Source organism: Balaenoptera borealis, assembly GCF_965194805.1.
Source record: "Balaenoptera borealis genome assembly, chromosome: 16".
Taxonomy (NCBI): domain Eukaryota; kingdom Metazoa; phylum Chordata; class Mammalia; order Artiodactyla; family Balaenopteridae; genus Balaenoptera; species Balaenoptera borealis.
The window spans coordinates 88,854,572-88,870,929 of NC_138872.1; the positions used below are offsets into that span (position 1 = coordinate 88,854,572).

A 16,358-nucleotide genomic window follows, 5' to 3' on the forward strand; every position below is an offset into this window, starting at 1 on the left:
GGCCGCTGCTGGGCAGACGGGCGGCACAGCGGCCATCTGGTGCCCGTGCTTTCCTGAGCTGCAGGTCTTGGGAACCTAGGGCGTCTTTCAGACACGACCCCGTCCAACCACAAGGCCTGGGGTCTCCGCTGTGAGCGTGGCCTCCCTGTGAAGATCAGCTGCAGCTCTGCTGTTGTTCAGTCACAGAAACCGGGATGTAAGGAAACCGTTGTGGAACTAGTTCCGTTTTCTCTGTAGACGAGATCTTTCAAAGCAAGGACTCTGGGCGGCTGCGGCCTGGTGAGGGTCTGGATAATGTTTAAGTGCTTCCCTGCGAGGCTTGGCGGACCCAGGAAAGGCCGGGTCAGTGACTGATCATTGCCCGAGGGGGTGGGGAGGACAGAGGAAGGCAGGAAAAGTACCTTAAAAAACCCTGCCTCTTCCCAGTATTTCCCCAAATCCCAGCTAAATTCTGGGGGGTGGTGAGAGCTGTCTGTAGCACTCAGAGCCGTCAAGGGGCATTTGTGTGAAGTTCTAGGCCGTGGCCGGCTGGTGTCTTCTTACTGAGCTCCATTAGGTGGAGGTGCCGGAGCCCTCAGGAAACCTGCATGCCCCCGCGGCCAGGCCTGCCGACAGGGCCGTGTCCCGGTGTGGCGTGGTGCGCTGTGGCGTGGCTGGCGTGGCATGGCGGACGTGCAGAGCCTGCCGGACACGCGCTGCGCCTGCCACGGGCAGCGGGGCACAGGCTGTCCCGGCTGAGCCACCACCTCGCTGAGCTCCGTTTTGTCCGGACCTCTGAGGGGTTCTCTGCGCCCACTTCACAGCGGGATCTGACTGCTTTCACTGACCGCCCCCCCCAGGGACCCCCTCCTCCAGGAAGGGGAGACGTGGTCTTCAAGCCCCGTGTAGCACTGCTGTCTGGGGCTCACGGTCTCGGAGATGCAGCCCCAGGGGCCGGCAACAGGGCTGCCACGGACCTGCGCGCGGTCCACGGCCTTGGGGGCGCTGGTGGGGACCAGGCGGCAAGGACACTGATGGCTGCACTGGAAGCAGCCGCGTGGCGTGTGGCCGGTGGGGGGAGTCGACCCAGGCACAAGGCCGGGTCCTAGCAGCCCCTCAGCACGCAGACACCCCTGGGTGCTGGGCTTTGTTCTGGGGACTAGCTGAGCCGTCGTCACCTCCGTCAGCCCTAGAAGGCTCCCCAACCCTGGCTCTGTGCCAACGCCCGGCCAGCAGGGCCCCCGGCAGGGCCACAACCCAGCCCGTGTGCTGGGTCTGCCCAGGCTCCTGGCTCAGCTTCACTGGGGGACCGCGGCTTACAACCTGGGCGGGGCCTGGGCCAGGGGGACACACAGTTAACCGGGTATTTGCAGTCCCCCACCCCCATGTGGTAGAGGTCCTGGGAAGGGAGGCTGAGGCTGCCCTGGGCCGGGGGGCCGCCCTTCCAGCGGGCAGATGCAGGGCAAAGTCCACTCCCGTAGTCAGCTCAGATGGCCTTCTGCGGCCCAGGCTGCGTGGACAGGCACAGGTGCCCCTGCTGGTCACACACACACACACAAACACAGGGCACACGGACAGACATGGATACACACACAGGGCACACGGACACACACATACAGGACACATAGGCACATACACACATGGACACACGCACACGCGGCTCAGGGTTATAACACGACCTGCCCCACCCGGCCGGTCCGGACTTCTGTAAGCTGGGCACCAGGCTGTGGGTGTCCATCCTGACCTGCCAACCTCCTGGGGGCTGTCACGATGAATTCTAGGTGCATACCAATCATCACGGCTGGAAACTCTGAATCTGGAAGAGAAAAACAAGCTCCAGGAGACGCTGGTGGGAGGGCGGGGGCTGAGCTGGGGGTCCACCCTTGGTCTCCCTTCCAGCCCCCAACCCCCGGGACGCCACCTCTCACCCTCCAGACAAGCACCTTGAAAATCCCAAACCAGAGTCACTCAAGTATTAAACCAGGCCCTCGAGATGAGAAAGAGGGGGCCCCCTCCTGTTTTAGCTGATGCCAAAGAGGAGACCCCGACGGCCGCGTTGCTTACACACCAGCTCCAGGGAAGGAACAGCCTCCTTGCGCTGGGCCGGGAAGGTGGGAGGGCTCCAGGGGACGCCGTCCCCAGCCGGAGGGCCCAGCAGACCCCTGCCTGCACCCGCTGCCCCGTGAGGTGGGCAGGGCAGTGTCCGGGCAGCAGGAGGGGCCAGGGGGGCTGCTCGGCAGCTCGCTGGGGCTAATCCCAGATAATTGCCATGGGGCGGGGGGCGGGGGGAGCTCTTGGGGACGGAGCCATTTCCTTTTCTTTGCACTTAGCTCCGTCGGATGATCCTGAAAGCACCTTGATGAGGTCTTCAAAGGTCCCGAGAGAGCATTCGGGCCCTGGGAAAGCTGGGCCTGAGCGGTCAGGAAACCCGATCAGGCCCCTAATTGCCTGGTGGGGATTAGCGGGGCCCCGGCAGCCCCTCCTCCAGGTGAGCACTCCTACCACCCTGCCAGGACCACCCTCCCAAGAGCGGGGTCTCCTTTGAGCCTGGATTAGTCCAGGCAAACAGATTAGTCTCTGGGGGCCTTGAGAGGCCTGAGACCCCCCCATCTAGTGCGCGGGTGGACAGATTGCAGGCGGGGCAAGGAGGGAGCTGCATGTCATTTAGATAAGGGGGCGGCTCCCCGCCCTCACCCCCACGTGGGCCCTGAACAGAGCCTGGGGGCTTCCTCTGGTCCTGGCTCACCTGCGTATTGCCCCCCGAGCCCCGCCAGGCCATAAACCCCCAGCTGATCCGCTCAGCCTGGCCCTGATCCAGCCCCTCCTCCAGGCTTCCCTCTCACCCCCTCCTCCCTGCTTCTCTGACTGGGGCAATAGCTTCCCAGCTTGAAGTCTCCCCTCAACCCCCCATGACCACTGCCCTTCCACCCTCAACACCACCTCACCCTGTTCTGCTTTCCAAAGACGAAAGGCCTCCATCTCCTGTGATGTTAATGGCCTGTTTGTTAATGTTTGTGCTACAAAGCATCTCTCTCTCTCAGCTGTGTATCTATTCTATCATCTGTCTATCATCTATTTATCTATCTAACTATCATCTGTCTATCTATATCTATCTTCTAGCCTTATTTTGTGACAGCTGGGGCCCTTTGCAGGGGATTCAGTTTTCAGCATGAGGGAGAAAGAGAATCTCTCTCTTTTAAAAAAAATTTTAAATTGTGGTTACAAAACACAGTTAAAATTTACCACCTTAACCATTTTTAAGTGTACAGTTCAAGGGCATTAAGTACATTCACATTGTTATACAACCATCACCACCGCCCTTCTCCAGAACTTGCCATCTTCCCAAACTGAGACTCTGTCCCCATTCAACATTGACACCCCCCCTCCCCTCCCCCAGCCCCGGGCCCCCACCCTCTACTTTCTGTCTCCGTGACCCTGACCCCGCCAGGGTCCTCAGAGAAGTGGGATCACACAGTGTCTATCCTTCTGTGTCTGGCTTATTTCACTGAACGTAGTGTCCTCAAGGTTCACCCACGTTGTAGCAGGTGTCAGAATTTGCTTTCTAAGGCTGAGTGATATTCCATTGTGTGGATGGAGCATATTGTGTTCATCCATCGTCCGCTGATGGGCACTTGGGTGGCTTCTACCTTTTGCTCATTGTCAATAATGCTGCTGTAAACATGGGTGTGCAAATATCACTTTGAGATCCTGTTTTCAGTTCTCTTGGATACACACCCAGGAGTGTGATTACTGGATCATGGGGTGATTCTATTTTTAATTTTTGAGGAAACTTATACCATTTTCCGAAGCAGCTGCACTGTTTTACATTCCCACCCACAGTGCACAAGGGTTCCCATTTCTCCACATTCTTGCCAACACTGGTTATTTTCCTTTTTTTTTTTTTTTTGATCATAGCCAGCCTAATCTCATTGTTGTTTTCATTTGAATTTCTGTAATGATTAGTGATGTTGACCATCTTTTCACATACTCATTGGCCATTTGTATATCACCTCTTTCCAGAAATGTCTATTCAAATCCTTTGCCCATTTTTTTAATCAGGTTGTTTGATTTTTGCTGTTGTCGAGTTGTAGGTGTTCCCTATATATTCTGGTTGTTGCCCCTGATCAGATATATGACTACAAGTGTTTTCTCCCATTCTGTGCAGTTTTCACTCTGTTGATAGTTGCCTTTGCTGTGCAGAAAAGTTTGATGTAGTCCTATTTGTTGATTTTTGTTTTTCTCACCTGTGCTTTTTGGTGTGAGAAACTCTCTGCATCTGACTTTTGTGGAGCGTGGCTCAGGATCCTGGCTGTTTTCCCCCTTCCTCCATGAGGGAGGTTGTTAGTAATCAGGCACTTAATTAGCTGGCACATTAGATGTTTCCAAAATACCGTTCTTTCTTGTTTTTTTTTTTTCCTTTTCTGATCTCTGGAACACCTTGATATTCAGAGCAGGCCTTTGCTGCCTGCTCTCTCTGAAGACCCTCTGGGGAGAACGTTTCGGCCCTACCAGGGGGCTTTGGGTGCCAGCTCTTCCTGGGGGAGAGGGGTCAGGCCCAGGGCCAGCCATATGAAAGCCCAGCTGTTGGGGGCGGGCAGGTTGGGTGAGTACCAGGGTGGTCTGGAGGTGGGAGGGAGAGTGGGGCAGAGCAGCTCGAAGCCCGGGGCTTTGGGGGGGCCTGGCTGTGGGCCCAGCTGCCCCAGCACCCCCCCACCCAGGAGCTGCAAGCCTGACTCTTTCAAAACGCCAGCTGGTCGAGCAGCCTCACCCCCCCTCCTGCTGGGACCCAGAAACTCAGACAGCTGGCCTTGGCCCCACCTCGGGCCCTGGCACTCCCCAGACCCCAAGCAAGGGGGTGCTTGGACTTCAAAGAGGTCTGGGGACGGGCACAGACAGGGAGACGGACGCTCTGGGTGGGGCAGGCACAGCCCTAGAGGGGTGTGGCCCTCTCTGCGGTGCCTGTGCGTGGTTCAGGCTAAATGCCAAAGGGTGAAAAGTGGAGGGGGAGGTGGGAGCCGACCTGGGCATCCCACAGATGCACCTTGTCCCCCTGGCGGCTGGTGCTCACCCCGCACACCACTGGGGGCTCCAGGCAGGTGGCCGGCTGGATCAGAGGTCCTGGGTTGGTGACCACGATAGTGGGGAGGTCATGGGCGTAAGTGGTTCCCATTCCCGAGGCGAGACCTGCTTTTTAATTTTCGTAAATTCTTTACCAGGTGTCACTTGTGCATGAGCAGAAGAGTGCGCACATCCTAAGTGTACGGCTCCATCTTTTTTTTTCTTTTTTTTTTTTTTAAACAAAATAAGCTCATCTGAGCAGCCAGCACCAGGTCAAGAAACTTGGCCAGCACCCAGAAGCCCCTCCTGATGATTTCGTTCAGAAATGTGTGCATTAATCTGTAAGACTTCCCACACCACCACACAGGGGGAGAGAACTGAGTCGAGGAAGCAGAGCAGAGACGTGGGGGAGACCATGGTGACTTGAGTTCTCGGGACGTAGAATTGCATGGAGAGAAAACTCCAGGAGTTTTCAGAGTCCTCCTTGAGTACTCAGGAGATTGGTGCAAGTGAGAAAACTACCCAAGGCAAGGAAAAGAATAACTTAGTCAAGAATGGAGCCAGTTTTTACCAGCCAGTCTGGAACATCTCAGAATTCATAGCACTGGGGAGAGTACTAGAGGTCTAGCCTCAAGAGGGGAAGATAGTACCAACAAGGTAAATTTTACAATGTCTGGCATCCAACCAAAAATTAGCAGTCACACAAAGAAGAAGGAAAATATGACTCATAATGAGGAGGAAAAAATCAGTGAATTGAAAGTGACACAGAACTAATACGGGTGTTAGAATTAGCAGACAGACATTAAAATAGTTATTCGCACTTTATTCCATCTGCACAAAAAGTTAAATAGACACATAGAAGATAAAGATCTAAATTGAACTTTTAGAAATGAAAAACTACAATATTTGAGATGAGAAATTATATGGAGAAAGTTTTTAAAAGGCAGATTAGACATTATAGCAGAAAAGATTAGTGCATTTGAAGACATATCAATAGAACCTATCAAAAATTAAATACATAGAGGAAAAAATTTAAATGAACAAAACAACTGAGCTTTGGGACAACGTACATGTGACCCAACATGTGTGTCATTGGAGTCCCTAAAGGAGAGGAGAGAGCAGAAGGAGGTCAGAAAAAATATTTGAAGAAATAATGGCTGAAAAATCTCCAAGCTTGATGAAAAATATAAATCCATAGATCCAAGATGTTCAGTGAGTCATAAGCACAAGAAACATGAGGAAAACCACATGAAAGCATGCTATAAATTGCTCAAAACTAGTGCTAAATGGAAAATCTTAAAAGCAGCCAGAGGAAAAAAGTTTCATTGTGCACAGAGAAACAAATGTGACAGCAGATTCTCATTTGAACCAGTGAAGCTGGAAGACAGGAGAAGCAGCTTTAAATTATTGATATAAAATACCTGAAAGCCTTGAATTCCATACCCAGTGAAAAAAAATCTTTTTTTTTTTCTTTTAAAAGGCAAAATAGGGCTTTTCTGATGGCGCAGTGGTTAAGAATCTGCCTGCCAATGCAGGATACATGGGTTCGATCCCTGGTCCGGGAAGATCCCACATGTCACGGAACAGCTAAGCCCGTGCGCCACAACTACTGAGCCTGCACTCTAGAGCCTGTGAGCCACAACTACTGAGCCTGTGTGCCACAACTACTGAGCCTGTGTGCCACAACTACTGAGCCTGTGTGCCACAACTACTGAGCCCACATGCCTAGAGCCCTTGCTCCGCAGCAAGAGGAGCCATCACAATGAGAAGCCCGCGCACTGCAACGAAGAGTAGCCCCCGCTCTCAGCAACTAGAGAAAGCCCACGTGCAGCAACGAAGACCCAACGCAGCAAAAAAAAAAAAAAAAAAAAGCCAAAATAAAGACCATTCAGACATACAAAAGCTGAAAGAATTGATCTCAGTAGACTTGTACTTTAAGAAATGCGAAGGAAAGACTTTCAGGCAGAAGGAAACTGGTATCAGATATAAATATGGATCTACACAAAAGAAAAGGATCAGAAATGGTAAACACAGGGGTAAATCTATAAGATTGATTGTTATTCAAATCTCCTTAAAAGTGACTGAGTTTGGGGTGTGGCAGTGTGAAGAGTTTAGCAAAACCTTTTTCCCAGACAAACATCTATTAAACTGGTCGAGATTAGCAAAGACAATCATTCAAAGTTTCTGGAGATGGACCAAAGGGCTGACAGACAATTGGGAGACATTTACCCAGGGGAATCTACAGAACTTGGCAAGGAGCGTGCGGCCGTGAGAGCTGAGCTGTGGGGCGCCGTGCCTTGTGCTGCAGGAGAGCTACGCCAGGGGCCTGGCAGCTAAGTGGAGCACAGGCCTCTAGCTCTGTGAGACAGAGGGGTCACTCTGTGTGGGCTCAGCAGATCCCAGCCCCAGCAAGGCCCACAGAAGAGCCCTACCAAGCAGGTGGTGGTGCCGGGCCTCCCACTCCAGCTGTTGCTCTGCAGGGAAGATCCAGGCAGAGAGGCTGATGGCGAGTGCAGTACTTCCCCTCCCATGAACTCTGTGCTGCAGGAGGCCTGTCCCGGTGGGCTCAGCTGTCGAGTGTCAGCTCCCAGCGTTCTGGTGTGGAAGGGTTATTCTGGGTGTATTCAGATACCAGTGAACACTGGCACATCCCATCCTGCTGGGCTCTGAGTGGTCAACGATCTGGACTGGGTGGTGGAGCCACCTGTTACTGCCCCTGCCTTCCCCGTAGCTCCTATTCCATGGTGGGGGTCTGGGTGGGGTGGCTGGTGAAGAGCGAGTTCCTCCACCCCCAGCTCCTGCTAGCAGCACAGAACTTCTGCCCGGGGGAGGGTCAGAGCAAGCTTCAAAGACTGCCAACAACTTTCCCTTGCCAAAGGGCCTGACCTTATTTGGATTGGACTACAGAGCAATTTATGCTCCAGGGCACCACTGAAAACAATAGAGCAATCAGCTAGCCACAGATTGGTGTGATCCTAACAGAGGCAGGCAAGCCAGAAATTTAATGGGGAGATTATGGAAAAATACAGTCAGAGACAGCCTGGCTAAAACTTGAGTCATCCGTGGTGGTCTGTTAGGCTGTGTGCAAGCCGAAACTGCACCCTCTGAGGAGTGACAGAGAGGGGACTGCCTTGGAGGGGGCCCCGATATTGTACTTAGCAGACAAAGATGTTAAAGGAACTACCACCAATATGTTCAAAGAAGTAAAGGAAGCCATGCTGAAAGACTTAAAGGAAGGCATGATGATAATCCTCACAAAATAGAGACTATAAGGAAAGACAGAAATTATGAAAAGAATCAAACGGAAATCTCGAGTTGAAAGTATAATAACCAAAACGAATGATTCACTAGAGAGGCTCAACAGTAGATCTGAGCTGGAGGAAGAAAGACTCAATGAACTTGAAGATAGATCAATACAGATTATGTAACCTGAATAAAAGAAAGAAAAAACAATGAAGAAAATGAACAGAGCCAAGGAGGAATGTGGGACACCATTCAGCAAACAACATATGCATAATGGGAGTACTAGAAGGAGAGAAGAAAAATATTTGAAGAAACAATGGCTGAAAACTTCCCAAATTTGATGAATAACAGTAAGGACCCAAGAAGGATAAATACAAAGACATCCACAGCCAGACGTATCGTAGTCAAAATGTTGAATTCCTGAAAGCAGCAAGAGAAAAGCAATTCATTATGTACAAGACAACCCCAATAAAATCAGAAACAATGGAAGTCAGAAGGCAGTGGGGTGATATATTCAAAGTGCTGAAAGGAAAACACTGTTAACCAAGAATCCTATATCCAGCAAAACGATTTTTGTAAAATGGAGGTAAAATAAAGATATTCCTAGGTAAACAAACAGACAAACAAAAACAACAAGCAAATTTATGGTAGCAAACCTGTCTTACAAGAAATGCTCATGTTTGTTTTTCAGGCTGAAGGGCAGCAACATCGGACAGTAATCCAAATCCACCCAGAACACAGAGAGTGCCAGTGAATGCAGTCATAAAACACAGTGTGATTACATGTGGATTCCCCTTCCTTCTCTTAAGTGATCTAAAAAAGCAATTGCACAAAGCAATATGTATAAAATTTTACTGTAGGACCTATAGCTTACAGAAATGTCATGTATTTGACAATGACAGCACAAAGGAGGAGGGTGAAATGAACCTATATGATGCTGGAGGGTGACTTGAATCCTCAGGACGAAATGAAGGGAAGGGACATGGTAAATAAAGGCAGACAGTTAAATGATTATTACAAGTATTGTTGGGTAGAGGTGCACCAATAATGCATAACAAGGGGGAGGAGTGGAGTAAATTTCTGTATCTTACTGGAAACGAGTTGTGTATATCTGAAGTAGATTCTGAAAAATCAAGTTGTATATTGTTAGCCCTCAAGTAACCACTAAAAAAGCTTTAAAAATGTAGATAGAGACATAGTTAAAAATAATCAAAGGAATTGAAATGACACACTAGAAACTGTCCACTAAATACAAATGGAGAACCAGAGGCACAAAATAGTAGTGAGACCCATGGAAAACACAATGTGAAATGTCAGGGGTGAATCCAATGGTATCCATAATAGCATTAAATGTGGATGGATTAAGCAATCCCGTCAAATTCAGAGATTGTCAGACTGGACTTAAAAAATAAGACTGAACTATGCATTGTCTACAGGAGACGCACTTCAGATTCAAGGACACAAACAAGTTGAAAGGACGGACAAAGATGTGCAGAGCAAACAGCTGCCACGAGAAAGCTGGGGCTTTTGTGAATATCACACAACATAGACAAGCAAAGCCTGAAATAGTTACTATCTGGCCTTTGTAGAAACAGTTGGCCGACCCCTGCCTCACATGCCTACATTAGGAAAGAAGAAAGGACTTAAGACAGGGACCTCAGTTTCCGTATTAAAAACTAGAAAAGGGGACTTCCTGGTGGTCCAGTGGTTGAGACTTCGCCTTCCAATGCAGGGGGTGCAGGTTTGACCCCTGGTTGGGGAGCTAAGATCCCACATGCCCTGTGGCCAAAAAACCAAAATGTAAATAAACAGAAGCAATGCTGTAACAAATTCATTAAAGACTTTAAAGATGGTCCACATAAAAAAAAAACAACAACTTCAAAAACTAGAAAAGAGCAAATTGAACACAAAAACGCAAAAAGAAAGAACATAATAAAGTTACAGTGAAATGAATGAAATGGAAAACAGAACAAGGAACAGAGAAAATAAAAGACACCACAGAATGGTTCTTTGAGAAGATTAATAACATTGATGAGCATCTAGATAGACTGATCAGAAAAAAAAAAAAAGAAGACACGGATTAACAATATCAGAAATGAGAGAGATGATGTCACCACAGAGTCTACAGATGTTAAAAGGATAATAGAGAGTAATGTGAACAGCTTTTCTTTTTTCTGGCCACATGGCTTGCTGGATCTTCCCCAACCAGGGAGTGAACCTGGACCACGGCAGTGAAAGCCTGGAACCCTAACCACTCGGCAGCCAGGGAAGTCCTAATGTGAACAGCTTTATCCCAATGAACTCAACAACTTAAGTGAAAAGGACAAGTTCTTTGAAGGACACAAACTACCAAATCTCACTCAGGAAGAAACAGAAACCTAAATAGCTCTGTATCTATAAAAGACCTTAAACCATCAGTTAAAAACCTTCGTAAATTCATGAGAAATTGGAAAGGACCTACAACAACACAAATAACTTCAAAAAAGAAGAACAAAGTTGGAGGTCTGACATCTTATGATTTCAAGACTTACTATAAAGCTATAGTAATCGAGACAGTGGGATTTGGTGCCAAGGTAGGCACACCGATGAATGGAACAGAGCAGAGTCCAGAAGTAGACCCACACGCATGGACAATTGATCATCAGCGTGGGTGCAGAGGCAGCACCACTGGGAAGGGGCAGTGTTTTTAAACAATGGATCTGGGGCAACTGGATATTTATCAGTCTCTATTTATATCTATATCCATCTATCTCTGTATCTGCCTATCTATCTATCTTCCATCTATCAATGATCTATCATTTATCTATCTACAGAACTTTGATCTATACATTACAGCACATACAAAAATTAACTTGGGGCTTCCCTGGTGGCGCAGTGGTTGAGAATCTGCCTGCCAATGCAGGGGACACGGGTTCGAGCCCTGGTCTGGGAAGATCCCACATGCCGCGGAGCAGCTGGGCCCGTGAGCCACAACTACTGAGCCTGCACGTCTGGAGCCTGTGCTCCGCAACAAGAGAGACCGCGATAGTGAGAGGCCCGCGCACTGTGATGAAGAGTGGCCCCCGCTTGCCACAACTAGAGAAAGCCCTTGCACAGAAACGAAGACCCAACACAGCCATAAATAAATAAATAAATAAATAAATTAATTAATTAATTAAAAAAATTAACTCAAAATAGGATGTAGACCTAAATGCAAAGCTAAAAACTTCTAGAAGAACACGTAGAAGAAGAAGTTTTGTGGCCTTGAGTTAGGCAAAGATTTTTTAGATATGAGCCCAAAATCACAATCCATAAAAAGAAAAAGTTGATACATTGACTTTATCAAAAGTAAAAACCTTCTGCTCTTCAAAAGACACCGTTAAGAGAATGAAAAGACAAGTCACAGCCTGGAACAAGATCTTTGACCTCTTGTACCTGATAAAGGACTTGTATTCAGGATATGTAAAATCTCTCAAAACTCAATAATAAAAATGCAAGCAACCCAAATAAAAAGAAAAGAAGATATATAAAAGCAAGATCCACAGATGGCAAAGAAGTCCATAAAGAGAGGCTCCACGTCATCTGCTCTTGGGAAATAAAAGTGAAGTCTACGTGAGATTTACTGCACATTTATTAGGACGGTTAAGATTAAAAAGACTGGCCACACCAAGTACTGGTGAGGATGAGGAGAAACTGGGTCTCGCATACATCGTGGGTGGGAATACTTTATTTATTTATTTTTATTTTTTTTTAGAAACTGTTTATTTTCCATCAACCTATTTCTATTTTAAGAGTTTGTGGAAGAACAGCTTCAGGCCACTCGGTGGTGGTTCCTACCCTCTCAGTGGCCTGAGCCGTGGGAGCTGCAGACCCGTCTTCAGTGGGGAACTGCTGAACAGGCACAGAGGGCACCTGCACGCCTTCGGACCAGTCCGCCACCTCCGGCTGAGTAGCGGTGAACTCAGGAGCTGGAACGGTCCGTTCACCCTGAAATTCCTCCTTGGTCACAGCCTTCTCAGCTGCTGCCTGCTCTTCCTTTTCAACCTCTTCAGGATTTCTGTAGATGTAGAGGTCAGGCATGACCTCCTATGGGTGTTCACGGGAGATGGGGCCACGCATGCGCAGAACTTCCGGGGCAAGCATCCACCAAATCAGACCCACTGAGTGAGCTCCCTTTTTAGGATCTTACATCAGGATACATCAAGTTAGTCTGAAAACAGAATGGCCAAGTAATGCCTGAGAGGTCCAAGAGTAAGAAATAATGGAGAAAAGCAGAAGAAAACACAAGCCATTTAAAAAATGTTTTCCTCTCTCCTTAAAGCTTTCATACATTAAAATCATACATTTGTAGCAAGTATTATTATCAGACGCCACTCATTGGGCCAGAGACCCTTGTGGTGTTAGCGAAAAGCTTGCCCCTCACATAGCACACTACCTACACTTGTGAGTTCATCGGCCAGTTGCCTCAACTCCAAGCTCTAACAATGTGCAGGGCAATACTTTAAAAAAACACTTTGTAGCGGCTTCCCTGGCGGCGCAGTGGTTAAGGATCCGCCTGCCAGTGCCGGGGCGGGTCCGGGAAGATCCCACATGCCGCGGAGCAACTAAGCCCGTGCGCCACGGCTACTGAGCCTGCGCTCTAGAGCCCGCGAGCCACAACTACTGAGCCCAAGTGCCACAACTACTGAAGCTCGCGTGCCTAGAGCCCGTGCTCTGCAACAAGAGAAGCCACCGCAATGAGAAGCCTGGGAACCGCAACGAAGAGTAGCCCCCGCTCGCCGCAACTAGAGAAAAGCCCGTGCGCAGCAACAAAGACCCAAGGCAGCCAAAAATAAAAATAAATAAATAATGTATTAAAAAAACAAACAAAAAAACACTTTGTAAAGCCGTCTGGCAGTTTTAGAAACTTGAACATATACCTGCCATGTGGGCCAGCTGTTCCATGCCTAGGGACTCACCAAGAAAAGTGACCGTATGTTCCTGCAAAGACCTGTACCCAAGTGCTCACAGCGCCTTGGTTGTGACGGTCCAGAGTTGGACGGAGCCCGAATATCCATCAATGGGCGGACAGAGCAACATGTTACAGTATGTTCGCTGATGGAATAGCGCTCAGCAACGAAAGGATGGGCGTGCACTGCACGATGCACCTCAGAACAGAGCGAAAGGAGACAATGGAGAAGCTTCCACATCACGTGCTTCTGCTTGTGTGAACTCTAGGAAACACGGACTAACGTAACACGGGGTGATGGGCATGTCCGTTAGCTTATTGTGGGGATGGTCTCACAGGTATGTTTATGTGCAAATAATATACATACACAATATGTCACTTACCAGTTTTACACTTTAAATACGTGTAGTTTATTGTATGAAAATGATAAGTCAATAAAGTTGTTTTTTAAAAAGCGAATTAATACTTAAAACTCATTGCTTCCTAATTATTTTACATTTTGCTATCACGTATGCCATGGGTATGCCATGGGCAGGTAGTAAATATTTAGGCTTTTGGGCTGTATGATTGACATGGCTGTGTTCCTGTCAAACTTTATTTGATAAAATAGGTGTAAGTCTGTGGCCTCAGGCCGAGGTTTGCAAACCCCTGTCCTGAGCTGTAGGACACGTAACCCCAGCCTCCTGGGTGGGGTGGGAGCCACTGGCGTCTCCTCCCAACCCTGATCTAGGGGTCGCTCAGAGCTGGACCTCAGCCCTGCCGGGGTCGGGAGCGTTCATACCTTGGAGACCAGACATCACAGGTCTCGGCATCTCCGTGTGCGCGGATTGTGGGTGTCGATCAGCAGGGTCCTGCCCGGGGAGTCAGGGAAGAGGTTCTGTGATGGGTGGATGGGCCTGGCTGACCAGAGTGGCCACACGGTCAAGCACTGGTGGGGAACATGGGACCAGGGCCTAGCTGGGCTGTGAGGGATCTTCTCCCCAAGGCCCCCGGCCACACCAGGCCTTGGGGCACCCATGGCTTTGGCCTTACCTTCTCTTTCCCTCGGGTGTGTGTCCCGAACCACCACGTGGCATCCTGGGCTCGTGCCCTGTCCCCGCCCACAGAGGCCGCCTTAGAGGCCGGGGGATTTGGGAGCGGGGCCTGGGTTTGAGTCCTTCCCCCTCCTCTTGCCAGTGTGGCCCTGAGCAGCGGCCAACGGTCTGAGCCTCGATTTCCTCCCCGCCACCTGGACGGTGAGTTCTGTGACCTGAAAGGACTCAGGCCGATGGAGGGGCTCGGCTGGCCCACCAGCCCTGTGGAGGTGAACACTGAGGTCAGGGTGTTGTATGTGGGGCGCCAGCCTTCCAGGCCCATTAGGGGCATCGCTCACGAACGCCCACGTGGGCTAACCCCCCTCCTGCCCCCACCCCTGGAATGAAGGCGGGGCGTTGGGGGCTCCCAGACACCAAGCCAAGGGGTCCAGGCTGCAGAAGTGCTGGGAAGGGAAGGCGCCCCGAGGCAAACAGGTGGGGAGGCAAGGGCCGGCCCCTCCCCGTCGTCACCCAGCTCTCCCTCTGGGGGCTTGGGGCCCCTCCAGGTGCACGGCCACCTCCCGCCTGGCACTGGAGAGCGCTCGGCTTTGCAGGAAGAGGTGGCCCCGAGAGGTGAGTCAGAGCCCTGGCAGGGCTGCCAGGTCCCGGGGAGGCCTGGGCTCTGCCAGGTGCAGCCCTGAGGTGGCACCAGGCCCCAGGCCACAGGCCGAGAGGGCGCTGGGTGCGGGGTGGGCTGCACAGCCCCCAGGTGTGTTGCCCTCTATCCGGGCCCCCGGCGGGGATGTGCCCTCAAACACACACACATTCCACCGCAGTGAGCACACACCTGGGCTTCCTGTGAGGAGAATCTGTCCTTACTTGCGGTGGCAGCTGGAAGCCGCCGTGGTCTCTGGTCGAGCCCCAAGCCGCCCCTTGGCCTGCCCCTTTCAGGAGCGCCATGTGCGGGGCTGGGCGCGACCCCACCCTAGGGACAGGCCACCCCTCGATGGACCAGACCTGGCCATCAGGAGCCCCACATGCTCCCTCAGGAGTCGGGGGGCACGGGGAGCCCCGCTCTGGCCCGCTGTTCCCCAGTGCCCCCAACTCTGTGTGCCCCTGCTGGGCCCCCTCTCAGCAGGGCCCTCACCTCGGCAGGCTCTCCCCATTGCCGGATGCTCATCTGCACCAGCCCCTGACCTCCTTGCCGCACGACTGGCAGCGGTTCCTCACTGTCCACAAATAAAATGCACCCTCAGAGCTGACATCCGGGCCCTGCTGGTCCCAAGCTGACCGCCCGGCACTGCCCTCGGACCTCCCGAACTCCAGGCCCTGAGCTGCTGGCAGGTTCCTGCTTACCGGCGTACTTTGTTGCCTCCATGGGGTCTCCTCCTCCAGGAAGCCCTCCTGAGACCCTCCGTGGAAGTTGACCTGGCTCTCACACTGAGGCCCCTCAAGGCCCCCTGCCCTTACTGCCTCGCAGGACAGATGTCTCCCGCTGAGTCCTGGTTCAGCGCTGGCCCCAGACCACGGTAGTGGGTGAGGAGTGTGGGTGCAGCCATGTGACTCAGCGCCGGCCACAGCCCCCGGGAGCAGTGGCGGCCGGGCCTCCACAGCCCTTTCTCTCTGCCAGCTGGGACAGGCGCTCAGACCTTGGCCTTGCCACAGGATTCTATCTTTAACTCCTGGACAGCCAATTCCTCTCTATTTTGAGAGAAAAAAAATTCCACTCTGAAGTCTGGTTCAAAAAGTCCTTGCCCAGTTAGGCCAGTTCCCTAGAGAAATCGCTGGCCTTTGCCATGGTCCTGAAGAGCGGGGGATGGGGAGGAGGAGAGGGAGGATGAGGGAGGGGGAGAGGGGGGGATGGGGGAAGATGGGGGATGAGGAGCGGGGAGGGGAGGGGGAAGGCAGGAGGGGGCCCTCAGCCAGAACTGGAGCAGCTGTGAGCGCCGGCTGCTGGGCCAACAACAGGAGGTGAGGACCCCTACCCAGCTGGCCCTCCCCCTGCCCCCTGCTCCGGCCACACAAAACTTCCATGATCACACCTTGGTTTTGACTGTTTTCGCTACACGCTGGCCGTGCTTGTGTCTGGCTCCCATCACTCACTGTAAAGTTTATGACATTCGTCCACGTGCCACTGT

General features: G+C 51.1%; 1 protein-coding gene across 1 annotated transcript; it reads right to left on the bottom strand.

Annotated features, from left to right (window-relative positions):
* Nucleotides 1–552: 552 nt before the first annotated feature.
* On the bottom strand, nt 553–15,764 carry LOC309613189 (uncharacterized protein; the record flags this gene model as incomplete). The annotated part of the gene is made up of 7 exons (XM_082359732.1): nt 15,577–15,764; nt 14,240–14,502; nt 13,989–14,058; nt 1,724–1,795; nt 1,186–1,313; nt 909–1,022; nt 553–681 (listed from the first exon to the last, which is right to left on the bottom strand). Exons 1-7 carry the CDS (start codon nt 15,596–15,598, stop codon nt 553–555), a joined length of 798 nt encoding a protein of 265 aa, XP_082215858.1. The 5' UTR covers nt 15,599–15,764.
* Nucleotides 15,765–16,358: the final 594 nt, after the last annotated feature.